The sequence below is a fragment of the Macrobrachium nipponense genome, chromosome 43 (genome assembly GCF_015104395.2).
Source record: "Macrobrachium nipponense isolate FS-2020 chromosome 43, ASM1510439v2, whole genome shotgun sequence".
NCBI lineage: Eukaryota > Metazoa > Arthropoda > Malacostraca > Decapoda > Palaemonidae > Macrobrachium > Macrobrachium nipponense.
In genome coordinates this window covers 34,148,693-34,163,979 of record NC_061104.1, presented here as the reverse complement: position 1 = coordinate 34,163,979, position 15,287 = coordinate 34,148,693, and the positions used below count along the sequence as shown (strand labels likewise).

Here is a 15,287-nt window from a genome sequence, read left to right as displayed (position 1 = left end):
ATGGCAAGTGTTGCTAGAGTGTAGGAAAAAACAGACCTTTTGGGAGGTCTGTTATGACCTCTAGGTAAACCTGAAGTGAGTTATCTGTGCATTCTCGGCCAGGAATGACAGGCCAGGGGAAAATAATAATTGATGGTCAGCCATTTGCATGATGTATTGTCCCCGTCTACGAGAGCCCAGTTTGCTAAGACAAGCTCCTGAAACTAATGCAGTCAAGAATATTGCATACTGTAGTTTGTGAGTTGTGGTTGTCCCCATCTAAGAGGAAGACCCATGGTTTGTATCAGGTCCACTGAATTGCAGGGCTGATCGAAGTCTAAGCACCTTGTTCAGGGACCAAGTAATTGGAACCCTTCTAGAGCGGATCTTTGTATTACAAAGGACTGCAGAATGGAAGTGGCAACTTCTATACTAGAGTCAAATCACAAAATCATAAATCAGTGGTTCCATTAATGCTGCCTTGTATTCCATGATTGCTGTAACTGCAAGGTATTTGTCTTCAAAAGGGATAAGAAATTTTAAGAATTGTTTCCCTAGAAATTTTAACTGATCTTCCATAAATACTGGTATTACCAGACATACGAAGTCTATCATTTTTGCCCTCTCTCAACATAACAATCATGTCTATTTTGTCCTCATCTGTCAGTAGGGCCTTTGACGCTTAGGCTCTTTGCCAGAAGCTTTAGGAGAAGCAGAACGTTTAGAAGAATGCACACACAAAACACACACAAACGATAGAACATTGAATTGCGTTGGGTCAGTTGGGCATAAATTGTGCATTGATATTCTGCGCATACCGTACATTTTATGAAATGTTTTTGTTTTAAGATTATTTCTGAATACAGTGTCCCCCTGTGTTCGCGGGGGATGTGTACCAGACACCCCACCCCACCCTCCCATGAATAGCTAGAATCCGCTAGTAGTTAGTGTTTACGAATAGTTGGAACCCCTATAATAAAAACGCTGGAAACAGCCTATTTTGTTAGTTAAAACTCAAGAAAACCCCACTAAAGATTTTTATACCTGGTTTTTTTAAGTCTTATCACAAAAAGTGCATTTTATGATGAAATTTATAAAAAAAACAGGAATTTGTAGATATTTCTCATAGCAAAATACCGCAAATAGGCGAATTTCCCGCGTAGATATGGTCCAGAGAGAAACCCATGAATCCAGAGAACACGAATACGGGCAGCACACTATATTATAGTATGTATGTACATTAAGTGTTTTAGGATGATACTATAAGTATGCAGAGTATATCTGAAATACATAAGACATTGGGACTAGCAGGGTATGTATGTTTTTGTCTGCAGTATACCATATTTTCATACATACATCCTAAGTATATTTTCTTAACCAAATACATTTTTCATGATGAAAAAAGATTAATTAGTTTTCAGATATTAAAATTTTGTAAAAGTTATGGAAAGAGCAAAATTTCAATAGCATAATTTGTTTTTCTTAAAAGATACTTCACCCAAGCCAACTTTCCTATCTCCTCCCTTGATATTTAATATTAAGACCTGGGATTACTACCATATATAGACCTGATGTAGACCTCCAATTAAATGAGGAGTTTTTTCTAAAAGTAATTTTTTTTGCTAGATATGAATTTTTCATTATAGTAAAAAAAATAAACCCTATAAATTAGGAAAACAAAATTTATAAAAAAAAAGACGAAACAAAAATTGGAAAAAAGGGCTTCATTTGATTATTCTATAATGTCTTTCTGAGTTATATACCAAATTCCAATGTTATAGCTTTAAAACTAAGTGAGAAGATAGATTTTGAAGGTCAGTAACTATAGTTTTGAGATACCGGCGTTCAAAGTTTTTCTTCGTATTTTTATAACGACAGTGTTAGTAAATAATGATTATTATGAATGTATATTTCTTTTTTGTGTATTAATAAACCAAAACTATTTTATTTATCATAATTTAATCATAAATGATGATCCCTTTGCTCATATATCATACGCAACTCTCTCTCTCTCCTTCACTAACTCGGCTTATTACAGTGAATTTTCTTCTTCTGTATGTTACTTACATGTTTTCCTAGTATTTTCCGTTTTGGCATGATGAAATTCTTGCCGAAACAAAAATAAACAAACGTAAATGCAAGAGAATGTCAAGAGGTGAAATTCAAAGTTGTACTCTCTTTTTACAAAGACAATGTTAATAAATCATGATTATTATGAATTTCATATTGCTCTTTGGGTATTAATAAACCAAAACTATGTTATTTATCATAAATTAAGATACCTTTGCTCAAAGATCGTAGCCTTGGGGACAGTGTGACATGTGCTTCAGGCAAGACGGGCGCGTTTACTTACTACGCACCCCTCCCTCTGTCTCTTCACCAACTACGCTAATATCGCATCTTTATGTTAGCGAGATGTTTTCCTTGTCTTTTCCTCTTTGGCATGATGAAATTCTTGCCGAAACATAGATAAGCATATGTAATAGCAAGCGAATGTCAGAGGTGAAACTCAAACATGTTGTCTACTTGAAGTCTGTGCTCCTACTGATCATGGTGTTACATGATACTCCCCTCTGCATCCGTATGGATAACTACTGCCGTAGGAGGGAACTAAAGAGGAATTGACTTTGATAAATTCTTGACCTGCGCCCAAGGGCGGAGACGTTTGCGAAGTATCGCTGGGATAGCTGACAATTTGTCCCGGGACTTGTTGTTTGCTCTCGAGCTCCAGACACGGTTTATGTCTTTTAGTTTTGCCTTCAGCAGAACGTCTGTTACTGAGGTGTGATGGTAATTGCTTCCTAGCAAAGGAAGTTAAAGGAAAGGAGAACGCATTTTCGAGAAGTTCGGCAGTAAGGAGGCTTTCGTGCCCGTATTGGAGGCGCCGTTTCTTGCGGCTGTTCTGGAATTGTCGGGCATGTTGTGGAGTGCAACGCACGCCTAAGTGGCTGGAGAAATGCCGCGTTTTCTGATGCAATACCTCTTCTAGATTCATCTAAGGATTTCTAGTAATCTCAGGAGGCTGTGACGCTCGCCGTAGGCTCCGCCCCCAGAGTGCCGTATAAATGCGACGAACGAACTTTGGAGAGCAGTGATTGTAAGATAGAGAGAGATCGTAAAAGAGAGACTCCAGTAAGAGCCACAGATCAGATTATCAGTGAGAGATCAGCAGCAGCAGAGATCATCCGTGAGATACGAGAAAAAGGAACCAACGAAGGATCAGAAGAGTTGTTCAAGAGTTGGTTGGATATTGGTTTAGTCGTCTTCAGGAGTAGACGAATTATCTCGTGTTATCTCGACGTCGAACAGACTTCAGAGAAGAAAAGGTCCTGCTAGAGGTTTTGGGTAGTTCCTGCCTTTCAAGTTGACTAGTTTCTGCAATACGGAGTCAAGAGGACGTCTGCAATTGCCGCTCTACTTTTGTGAAGCCACCACTTCGAACTGCCAAATTGACTAGCAAGTATTTGAATTGCCTCAATGTTCCCCCAGTTCATGCAGTGTAAGATGTTCCCCCAGTTTCATGCAGTGTAAGATGTTCCCCAGTTCATGCAGTGTAAGATTCTATCTTTTTATGTAAATAGGCAATACCATTCTGCATTTACCTTTGTTAGTAAGCTTGTAAATAAACCTTTGTTGTGTTAGAGTTTCTTTCTATATTCGTATCCCCAGTTTCAACTGTTGGTGTTGATATATATTTTTTTCTATTTCATATCGAACCTGAAGCGGACCTCTCTCAGAGGCCGTAACATTGTGTCGACCCTTTCCAGGATATTTCAACACCGTAACATTGTCTCTGAGATCTCAGAGTCCGTAACATTTGTGGCGACCTTGCCTAGGCTATCAACACTTTTAACAGTTTGAAACAGGGAGGATATAGAAAGAATCAGAATGAGTGAGATGGTGAAAGAGTTTATTGAGTCAGGTAAGCTACTAGGTCTAGAGGGGAATGATCTCCGTGAGTATGTTGAGAAGAAAGAAAGAGAGAAGTATGAGAGGGAAGTGCAGCAAGCGAGAGAAGCAGTGAAGATGCAGCAAGAGAGAGAAGCAATGAAAATGCAGCAAGAGAGAGAAATGTTGTTAATGCAGCAGGAGGAGAGAGAAAAAGAGCGTATGCATGAGCAGGAAGAGAAAGAGAAAGAGCGTATGCATGAGCAGGAAGAGAAAGAGAAAGAGCGTATGCATGAGTTGGAAATTGCTCGGTTAAGGGAAAGTACTCGTAACAGTCGGACGGGCGAAAACGAAAACGGAGCTGATAGGTTAGGTATGAGTACTGTGCTAAATTAGTATACCAAAGTTCGATGAGGAAGATGTTACGACATATTTCATGTGTTTTGAGAAGTTAATGGAACGAGTAGGTTCTCCTAAAGAAATGTGGACTTTATATTTGCAGTCAGTTTTGAGTGGTAGGGCACTTACGGTGCATAGTTGCATATCTAAGGAGGAATGTGATAATTACGATATCGTGAAAGAAACTATTCTTAGCGCGTATAGGCTAGTACCGGAGGCGTACCGCAAGAAATTTAGAAATTTGATAAAGGATGAAAATACTACGTATGTAGGATACGATAAGAAGTTAGAAAGGCTGTTTTTTGATTGGTTAACTTCCGCTAAGGTTGAGAACTTCCGCTAAGGTTGAGGAGTTTGATAGTTTGAAGAACTTAGAGTTGTTAGAAAACTTCAAAGATAACGTATCCCCTGAGATTAAACTTTATATAGAAGATAGGCGAGAAGTATCTTTTGCAGGAGCAACTAGGCTAGCTGACGAATATAGTCTAACTCATAATTTGAGTGTTAGTAAGAAACGAAATGATCCTTCGTCTGGTAGAGTACAAAGCAGTAAAGGTTTCAGTCCTAGTGATCGCAATGCGAGTAAAAGTGACTAATCCTGTTATACATGCGGAAAACCTGGTCATACGTCTAAGGTTTGTAAGAGTAAAGTGGCATCTAGTGGCTCAGAGTTAACGTGTTTCCGATGTAATGGGAAAGGGCATTTAGCGAGAAATTGTGCAGTAGAAAAGAAGGACGGTAAGAAACCAGTGTCTCTAGTTAACCTTTCGTCAAGTAGGGATGATGAGAGAAACTAGGAAAGTTTTTGGTGAATTTCTGTCGGAAGGCGTAGTTTCCTCTCTTGGAGGAGTAGATTCGAGAGAAGTAGTCTTGCTTCGAGACACGGGCTGCTGTCTCACTGATTCGAAGAGAGTGTGTGCCGAACAGGGCAGAAATCAATATGGAAGAGAAAGTCATGTTAGGTGGATTTCCTAACACTTGTGTTCTTTGTCCTTTGTTGAAGTTGAATTTAGAAAGTCAGGTAGTGTCAGGAGAAGTAAAACTTGCAGTTGTGGACAGTTTGCCCGTTGAAGCCGTTGACATTATTGTCGGTAACGACTTAGCTTTATCCAAGAATGTGAATCCTGTTGTGAGGAATATTCCAGTGCCTGAAATGGTAGTAACTAGGTCGGGTTTAGATACAGACGTAGACTACGGTCATAATTTGTTCGTGGATTCGAACGAGAGTGAGTTCGTGGATTCGAACAAGAGTAAGTTCGTGGATTCGAACGTGAGTGAGTTCGTGGATTCGAACGAGTGTGATAGAGGTAGCGAGGTTGATCTTGGCATGAGTGTGGCTGAGAGATCGGACTCTATCGATGTCGACAGTGATAGCCAAGGGGAAGGCGTAGCTGTCGAGAGTAAAGTAGTAAATGTACCAGTATCTAGTACTAGTTACGGTGATGAATTAGGCTCTAACATTTTGGATAAGGATGAGCTAGTCAAGTTGCAGAGAGAGGATGAGAAACTAACCCGAATTTTTTAGTGTGAGCTGGATGATGATCTCGATTGTGTGTGTAAGGAAACTTTTTGTGTAAAGGACAAAGTTTCATGTCATGTTTGTCCTAAGTCAGGTAGTGAAGGGGGAATCACAGAAAAATTAGTAGTTCCTAGGAAGTTTCGTAAACTAAATTTGAAGTTAGCACATGATGAGCAAGGACATTTGGGAGTAAATAAAACTTTCAAATGTATTAGTAGGGCATACTTTTGGCCTAAGATGAAAAATGACGTGAAGAGATATGCTTTAAGCTGTCATGAATATCAAATTGCCTGGGAAACCGATTCAAGTAATTTCCAGAGTTCAGTTGTGTAATATTCCTTCAGTAGGCGAATCTTTAGAGAATGAATTTATAAATATGTTCGGACCTTTGCCTAGAAGTAAGGGTAGAGATGATTGCATAACTAATCTTGAGTATTATAAAAATAATCTAAGAGATGTTTGGCAACTAGCGTAGGAGAACGGAAGCGCTTGGCTCTTAGCGAAAGAAAACCTGAACGGAAGTCAAGGGGGAACTGAAGGAAAACTTGATCGTAGAGAGAACGAGAGAAGTTTGTGTGTAAGAGATAAAGTTTTAGTACTATTCCAGAAAGAAGGCTCCTCTTTATCTCATAATTTCGACGGTCCTATTTCAGTTTTAAAGAAGAGGGGAAATATACATTATAGAATTAATGTGGGTAAGAGTAGAGTAAAGGCAATGAATGTAAATTTGCTTCAGAATTATAAACAACGCCCAGTGCCGTGGCCTCCGCCCGTGTAACAGTGTTACTGAGTGAGATTAGTTTTGAGGAAAACACAAGAGGTGTTTTAGTATTTATAAGTTTTAATCAGAGTTCAGAAAACGGAAAAAGTAAGAGAGAAGGATAATGTTATAGCAGATAGCCTCTCTAGAGTTTTCAGAATGAGTAGCCTAATAACCGTTTTCTGTTATCGCACGAGTGAGTGTGTGTGAAGAAGCGTGTGGGGTTGACTGGATTAAAGCTTTATGCAGAATTGTTTCCCCGCTGTTTAATTCTTGCTCCTCTTTAGAAAAAAAAAATAAAATCAGTTGATTTCATTTTTTTTCTCTTTTGGGGGGGCGTGTGATGGTAATTGCTTCCTAGGAAAGGAAGTTAAAGGAAAGGAGAACGCATTTTCGAGAAGTTCGGCAGTAAGGAGGCTTTTGCGCCCGTGTTGGAGGCGCCGTTTCTCACGGCTGTTCTGGAATCGTCGGGCGTGTTGTGGAGTGCAACACATGCTTAAGTGGCGGGAGAAATGCCGCGTTTTCTGATGCAATACCCCGTCTAGATTCATCTAAGGATTTCTAGTAATCTCGGGAGGCTGTGACGCTCGCCTTAGGCTCCACCCCCAGAGTGCCATATAAATGCGACGAACGAACTTTGGAGAGCAGTGATCGTAAGATAGAGAGAGATCGTAAAAGAGAGACTTTAGTAAGAGCCACAGATCAGATTATCAGTGAGAGATCAGCAGCAGCAGAGATCATCTGTGAGATATGAGAAAAAGGAACCAACGAAGGATCAGAAGAGTTGTTCGAGAGTTGGTTGAATATTGGTCTAGTCGTCTTCAGGAGTAGACGAATTATCTCGTGTTATCTCGACGTCGAACAGACTTCAGAGAAGAAAAGGTCCTGCTAGAGGTTTTGGGTAGTTCCTGCCTTTCAAGTTGACTAGTTTCTGCAATACGGAGTCAAAGAGGACATCTGCAATTGCCGCTCTACTTTTGTGAAGCCACCGCTTCGAACTGCCAAATTGACTAGCAAGTATTTGAATTGTCTCACTGTTCCCCCAGTTCATGCAGTGTAAGATTCTATCTTTTTATGTAAATAGGAGATACCATTCTGCATTTACCTTTGTTAGTAAGCTTGTAAATAAACCTTTGTTGTGTTAGTGTTTCTTTCTATATTCGTATCCCCAGTTTCAACTGTTGGTGTTGATATATATATTTTTTTAATTTCATATCGAACCTGAAGTGGACCTCTCTCAGAGGCCGTAACATTTTGTCGACCCTTTCCAGGATATTTCGACACCGTAACATTGTCTCTGAGATCTCAAGAGTCCGTAACATGAGGCAAATTGAAGAGAGCCTAGGATCCTTTCCTGGCTTTGTTTGTTTGCACTTGAGAAATTGCTTGGTTGCTTTGGCTATTTCTTTCCTCTTGGACGACAGAATTGATAGTGTGGGAGTTTAAATCCCACTGAATGCCGAGCCACTGAAAGCGAGAGTCCGTTGTCAGCCTGGACTTGGTCTTGCTTATCTGGAACCCTAGATGTTCCAGAAACTGCATTACTTTGACTGTTGCTTTGTGGCACTCTTCGATGCTTGTTGCCCAAACTAGCCAATCGTCCAGATACGCAACTACCATTATCCCCTGGGACCTGAGTTGTTGAACTACTGTCTCTGCTACCTTCGTAAATACCCTGGGGGCCACATTTAACCCAAAGGGCATTTCCTTGAAGGAGAATTTTTGGTTCCCTAGCCTGAAACCTAGGTACGGGCAGAAGTGTTTTGCCACTGGGATATGATAGTATGCGTCTGTAAGATCGATAGAGGTGGTGACGGCCCCACTGGGAAGTAAGGTCCGCACCTGTGAGATATTCAGCATCTTAAACTTGTTGCAACGAATGAATAAGTTTAGACGGGATAAGTCTAGAATTATTCTTCACTTGGTTGAGCCTTTCTTTGGCACGCTGAACAAGCGACCTTGAAACTTAAAATGCTTGACTTTTGACACTATTTTTTTCTGAAGGAGCTCTTGGGCATACTCCATCAATTCAGTTGTTGGTTGTTGATAGAAGGTCTTGGATGGAGGGGGACCTTTGGTCCAGCTCCACCCTAGGCCTTTGGACACAATGCTCTGTGCCCAGTTGCTGAACCCCCATCTGTGTCGATAAAGGAACAGTCTCCCTCCTACCTGAGGGTTCTCACTGGCTTGGGGCAGGTCGAGACCCGCGCCCTCCTCATAGGTTCTTCCCCCGGCTGGTTGCTCTTCCGCCACCTTTCTGGCGAAAGGCACCCCTAGCCCTGCTGCCCCTTCCGAACCTATTAAAAGGTTGGAAAGCCTGGCCCTCAAACACTGGGTTGAAGGCCGGGGAGACAGCGAAGGAGGTAGAAGCTTGACCCTGAGGAGTAAACAGCAGAAATTTCTGTTGAGGCTAGGCCTTTGATGTGGAAGGCTGTGCCACTTGGGAGACTGGCACTGCCGGCACTACCTGCTGTTGTTGGGTAGCCTGGAAAGGCTGGAATTTCCTAGGCTTTTTAGGTTTTCTAGCTGAAGAAGTCGACTCCAGCTGAGCTTCCTTTTACTGAAAGCGGCTCCAACGAACCTTAAGACTCTGGTTGAGTCTTGTCGCTTCGTGCTGCACAGAGTTGACGATCGATTCTGGGAAAAGGTCAGCGCCCCAGATCGAAGCCGCCAGCAACTTGTTAGGTTCATGGCAGATGGTGGCTTCCTGCAGAACATGTTTTCTGCAGTTACGCCTCGCCACTACGAAGTCATACAAGTCACATTGTACAGTATGTAAATGTGACTTGGCTATAAGTTTAAACAGAGGCTCGTTACCATAAGTAATGGCCGAAACCTCTGTCATAACCAGGGTATTGAGAGACCTTCCTAACCTGGTTCTTGCATCGAACTCAGCCTGGATGAGGTTGTCCGGGAGCCTAGGGAGCCTTTCGCTGAATTGTGTTATTGCACAATCCGGCTTTATCTTCCCTACCGTGAAGGTGGCTGGAAGATCTGCCCAAAGATCTTCCGTACCTGGAAGGAGGAGTGACGTGGGCTCCGTTTCCCGGAGCTGAGGCATCGGCTCGTCCCTCATTGCGGCCTGTAGAGTCAACTCCGCCACCTTTGTGGTGAACGGAATGGGGGTCTCTCCGTCCACCACAAATATGGTAAAAGCGCTCTTGAAGGCTTGCATCCTGGTGTTGATGCACTCCCATTCTTCCAGGCTTCTCAGCCAGTCCCGCTGAGCCCGATCCCGACCGAAGATTACAGTCTCTTTAGGGATCTTATCTTCCCTCCTCATAGCTGCCTCCATAAGGCGGGCGTAACCAATGAAGGGGGGTTGCAAGTCAGCTGGGTGGAACTCAAAGTCCTCAAGCCTTCGAGTTCCACAATCCGCCAACGTTAGCATCCCGTCCTTAAAGGGGGCATAGGACGAGATCCTCCAAGGATTACTCGCCGTATAAGGAGGGAGGGTGTTGTAGTCCGGCATGGTTTGAGCTGCCACACCGGGCTGAGGAAGAACTGCCATTGGGTTCTCCCGGAGACCTGCGATCAGGTTCTCTTGACTGGCCAGCCTTTCCGAGATGTTCCGGATCGACTGGCCTGACTCCTCGAAGGAAGACGAGATGTGGGAGAGCATCTCCTGAAACTTGTCTTGGACTAAGTTTCCCACTAGACTCCCCATTTGCTGCATGATGTTTGCAGTGAAAGCTTCGGAGTCGAAGGAACTAGGTTCCTGCTTTCCGCCGGGAGTCTTAGGGCGCGTCCCCGTAGAGGTTGAAGGCTCAGGATCAGACGGGAGCTGAGCCTTGTCTCTAGAGGACTTGCCTCTGGACCCTTTGGAGTGAGAAGACGACTTGGGCTTCTCTGCTCCGGGATGGTGAGCCGGAGTCTTATGAGAACCGCTAGGAGCTGTCTTAGGCAGCGTCTTCTCGAGGGTCTTTGTTTCCCGCTTTCCCTTAACTTTAGGGATAGCTTGGGTGGACTTTGGTCTAACCGAAAGTTCACTCTCCGAAAATCCTTGGAAGGAAGAGGTAGAAGGGATAGGGGAAGACGATCCAGAGTGACCCAAGGGTAGCCCTTGAGCCCCTAGCAAACCTGCCTCATCTACCGCCATGGGCTCGAGGTCCAAGTTGAGAGTTGCTACGTCGTCAATGATCTCCGAGCAACTCTCGTGGTGCCAGACTGCTATGTCTCCGTAGCGAATGGCGCAGACAGCATGGGTCCGGCAGACCTCGTGCCCACAAGGGTCCTGTAGGACAGCATTACAGCCAGATTCCTGGCAATGGGTGGCCTGTAAGTGAACAGATACATGAGTATCGACACTAACTAATTGGACTAAGTCCAGGAAGTGATATATTATGACACCGGAGGATACCGGAGTGATTGACATGGGGTTAGCCTCCCCTTGCTCTCCTGGCGTGAGTGGTGGGTGTCCGATAGAGCTGGTAGACTAGTTTCAGTACATCTCCGGTGTTACCGGAAGAAGGAGATTCACCAAACCAGTTACCTGCCTATACGCCAGAGCGAGGAGTACGAGGACAGCGGGGAGGAGCATGAGGAGGCTAGTAAAAAACTAGTCAGGGGAGCGTAGCTCCGCCGTAACAGATACGCGTAGGCAGGAGGAGAACCCGGATGGTGAGCGGGAACTCCGCCGGCTTAGCGAAAACAAAATATAAACAAATAATAATAAAATAACATAAGGTAAAATAAGGCAACATGTGGGGAGAGCATGCGGCGGGGCTTCTCTCAGTCACCACACCTAAGGTCTGGCGGAGCCAAAGGGACCCACCGCCGGAGTGATGGGGAGGGTGGTGACTCGGGGTGAGAGAGAGCTGATCGAAACCGAGGAGGTCCGAGCGCGGCCGAGCCGGGTGGCCAGCCGAGACCGACCGCACGGGAGACCCCCCTGGAACCGAGGAGTGAGAGCGGTATGAGCTGAGTCAGCCTCGGACGTCCCCCTGCAGACTCCCGTATCCCCCCCGTGTGGAGGGGGAAGAAGGGAGGGAGCTTGGATGGTTGCCATGGGCAACATGAGCGAGCGGTACTCCCCCCCTAGTGGGGGAGAGGAAGCGTGGGGACAGTAGCCGGGTGGATCGTGGCGATTGCCTGGCTCGTCGTGAACGTGGTAAGACCACGCGGTAAGACAGCCCAGGCGGTCTGAGGTGGCCTAGGCTACCTCTAACCATCTCAAAGCATGCATCAAAATAGGCTAACGCAACATGGGGAAGAGGGAAGGTAAATAAGCAGATAGAGAGAAAGCAAAGTCCTGGAGAAGCTAGACAAGCCAACCAAGAAGGGAGGACGCCTAACAACTCGGGAGCTGGCCTCTGCCGATACGTAGGAATGGAGGGCGGCGGCCAGGGTGGTCAGGACTAAAAGGAAGGACAAATGTCCTAAAAGGAGCCTAAACAGACCTAAACAAAGGAACATGCATGCATGAACACTGAGCTAAGGAGCGATGTAGGCTACGAGCTCAACAGAGCTATGAATCTCCGTGAAAGCTAGCATAAACACACATGGAAAAATGATTGCACAACGTATAAAAATGTAGGCATATATACTGCTAAATTCAAGCTACAACGGTATGGGAGACCGAAGAAGCATGAAAGAATGAAACACGTGTGACGAGCCGCCTGAGACGACTCTATAACCAGGCCGAAGGAGGCGCCGTCTTATAACCTAAATAAAAACGGTTAAATGGGTCCCTGGCTGGCTAAAATCAAGTGAAACGCTTTAGCAGTACTTAACTTAGCTGCGGCGATGGCTTGGAGTTCCATGGTAAGGATAAATCCAAAATCAGAGCACAAAACACAGCGAAGAAAAAACATGTGTGCGCAAGATGGTGCTAACGGAAAGGATGACCACTAGAGGCGCTCGTGATGGCGTCGGGAGCGCTAGTAGTATTAGTGGCTGGGTGCGGGCCTTGTATCGGCCCTCTCAGGTAGGGGGATTTTGTAGAAGGATGAATCTAAATGGTAAGAGACCCGTGGTATAGGTTTCACTCGCCCCAGAACCATACCGACACCTTTTATATAAGGTGAGCGAGTCAGAATACTCTGACATTCCATTTTAGCTTTTTCTCTGGTAATGTTAGCAATATTTACCTTAGAAATGTGTGCTGTAGGGACATTTCACGAAGCGACACGGGCTGAGCCCAGAAAATCAGGTTACGAAGGCTGCTTCGGAACGGATTAATTTCGTATCCTGAGGCACTACTGTATATGTTCACTTCAGTTTGAATGATACATATTATCAAAAAGGCAAATCAACACTAGACATGCTGAACAACATTTGGAAATAATTAAGGGAAAGTAAGATCATCCACACCTGAAGTATCTGTAGGGGGTAGTGCTGTCATTGCACCTCCCATGGTGCACTGTGGGCATTATACTTGAGGTTCATAGCAATGTCCCTTCAGCTCCTATCTGCAACACCTTCCATCCCTTTCACGGTACTACCTCCATTCATATTGTTTTTCTCCCATCTTAATATTTTTTATTCTCAATTTCCCTTTCAGTTTGAATGACCTAAATTTTATATTCCATTCTAATCCATTCCATGCTGTACCATAACAGTAGTATGACCTGTATTGCCATATGTAAACTATTTTGTCAGTTAGAGACTGAAGATTTAGAAGATTGTTAGGAATTAGATGGCAGGATAGGGTCAGAGATTATACCTTTACCAACATTATGGAAGGTCCACATACAGGTGCAATTATTATGACAGGAAAGACACGAGTGGCAGGATTTCACAGAAGCTTTTACATCACTTGATTTTGGAGCAGTGATGATGATGATAACCCGTACTGGTTTTTGCTGTTGCCACTTGAATATCTTCTGTTGTTTGTAAAAGCAAAGGGAATGTATAGAATTAAAAAGAATGTAAATAGTAACTAGATCATTGCAGCAGTTGAATTATGCACTAAGACCATGGAATGCCATTGTTCAATCATCATCATCACCTGCTTTCAGGCAACTAGATGTTGCACTGTTGATTGCATAACCTAGCAGGCACAAATATATCAAAGCAGACTCTTCAGTCAGTTAGTGAGATGTAATTGAAAGGAATATATATGGGTCATCCCAGCTGCTGTAATCAGATACTCTGCTGCTCTGATGAAAAACACGAATTATGTTTGTTTTGTTTAGAAACAAAATCATATTTTAGTTTTCAGATTGTTTTTACTACTGTATGTGCAATACTTATCAGTGCAGCATACTGTAAGTATAATATTTTCACATTTCCACAAAAATAATATTCTGCTTTCAGACTTGTACAGAACCCCCATTTTAATCAGTCTTGAATGTATTTCCCACCCATTTTAGCATCCAGCAGGCTACAGACTTCTTGCTTTCTTTGTTTTATTTTTTATCTTTTTATGTCCAAAAAGTTCATGTATGTGTAACACATATTTTAACAAGTTGAATGCATACTTCAAAATTGAGATATTCCAACTTGTCAACAGGCATCAAAGAAAAAGGAGCAGTTAACAAAGGCTCAGAAAAGGAGGATGTGGGACAGACAAAATGCGCATGGCGAACGACCTCGAGGATATAATTGGGTTGACATTGTCAAGCACCTCTCTCAGACTGGAGGATCGAAAAATGATGGATAGCACTGTATTTTCTATTAGGTGTATGATAAATTTCCGAGTAATATGTAATGGGAAGAAAATTATGAATTCCCCTACCCCTAATGTACCTTCCTTAATGCTGTCCTATATAGTAAATACTGTACTGTATTTTGATCTGTTATACTAAATATCTATATTTTCTTATAAACAGTTTTTTGAATTGGCAGTGAGGTTTTATCAAAATATTAAAGGCAAGATTTCATTGAATGATTAATGCTTCTTTGTTTAAAACTTAAAATATGAAAAGGAAAATGTTACATTTTGTCAAGTGCAATTTATCAACTTTCTTCCAATATTCTTACAACATGGTGTTTTGGTGATATTGGTATACTGTGTTTACTAAGACATTTTTGTTTTATTTGACCCTTAATTCGTTCAAATAAGCTACAGGAAGGTCTGGAAGTATGATTAATTAAATATAATGAATATGATTGCACTTCCCCTGTCCATAGTATGCCCATGCCTTTTTTTTCTATCTTTGTTTTGTAATTCCTATAGAATTTTGTTTCAATGCCCCTTCTAAGAAGGGTGATAATCAACATTCTATATTTTGTTTATCTCATTCTTATGCCTCCATGTTCTTGCTACTGAGAGTAAAGAAGAAGGAAAGAGAGAAAAACTGGCAGTAAATAACAACTACATACAGGGACTTGAAGGAACACGTAATCAAGTAAAAACATTAATTTAACCAAAATAAAATGACATGATGAAAAAGGAATTAAAAACTTGAATAGAAAAAAAGGAAGCTATTGCTCACAAGAAATATAGAATGACCAGCTGTCCAAGGTAGCGTATGCCAAGTCTGATATGGTAAGTTAGTTCAACAATGAGTTTGGAAAATTGAGTATTCATAATTGTATTTTATGCTTAAAGACTTTTTATGAAATGTGGATTTTTAATTTAAGAAAGAAAATTAAATAAAATTTGGTATAATTTTGTAACTTTATTATTTGTTAATGTAAAATCTAATTAAAAAAAAATGCTTGAACTATAGAATAAACTCAGAATATCACATATGACCTTATCTGCTCATCAAGTTATTTTTATCTTTTTTATGTATCAAGGGATAAATCGTTCTCCATTCCTTTTCATCTTACAATGATGGAGAAGTATCTGTCAGC

The 15,287-nt window shown here is 42.4% G+C and overlaps 2 protein-coding genes across 2 annotated transcripts in view; both read left to right on the top strand.

The window, feature by feature from the left end:
- LOC135213643 (RWD domain-containing protein 4-like) overlaps nt 1-14,511 on the top strand; it is a 39,059-nt gene extending 24,548 nt beyond the window's left edge. Inside the window, exon 4 of the mRNA XM_064247683.1 lies at nt 13,999-14,511. Within this exon, the coding sequence (XP_064103753.1) occupies nt 13,999-14,148 (150 nt within the window). The 3' untranslated portion in view covers nt 14,149-14,511. The remainder of the gene's footprint in view (nt 1-13,998) is intronic.
- The window catches only part of LOC135213642 (cytoplasmic 60S subunit biogenesis factor ZNF622-like), a gene marked incomplete in the record, with an annotated part of 424,578 nt that overhangs the window by 382,896 nt on the left and 26,395 nt on the right, over nt 1-15,287 (top strand).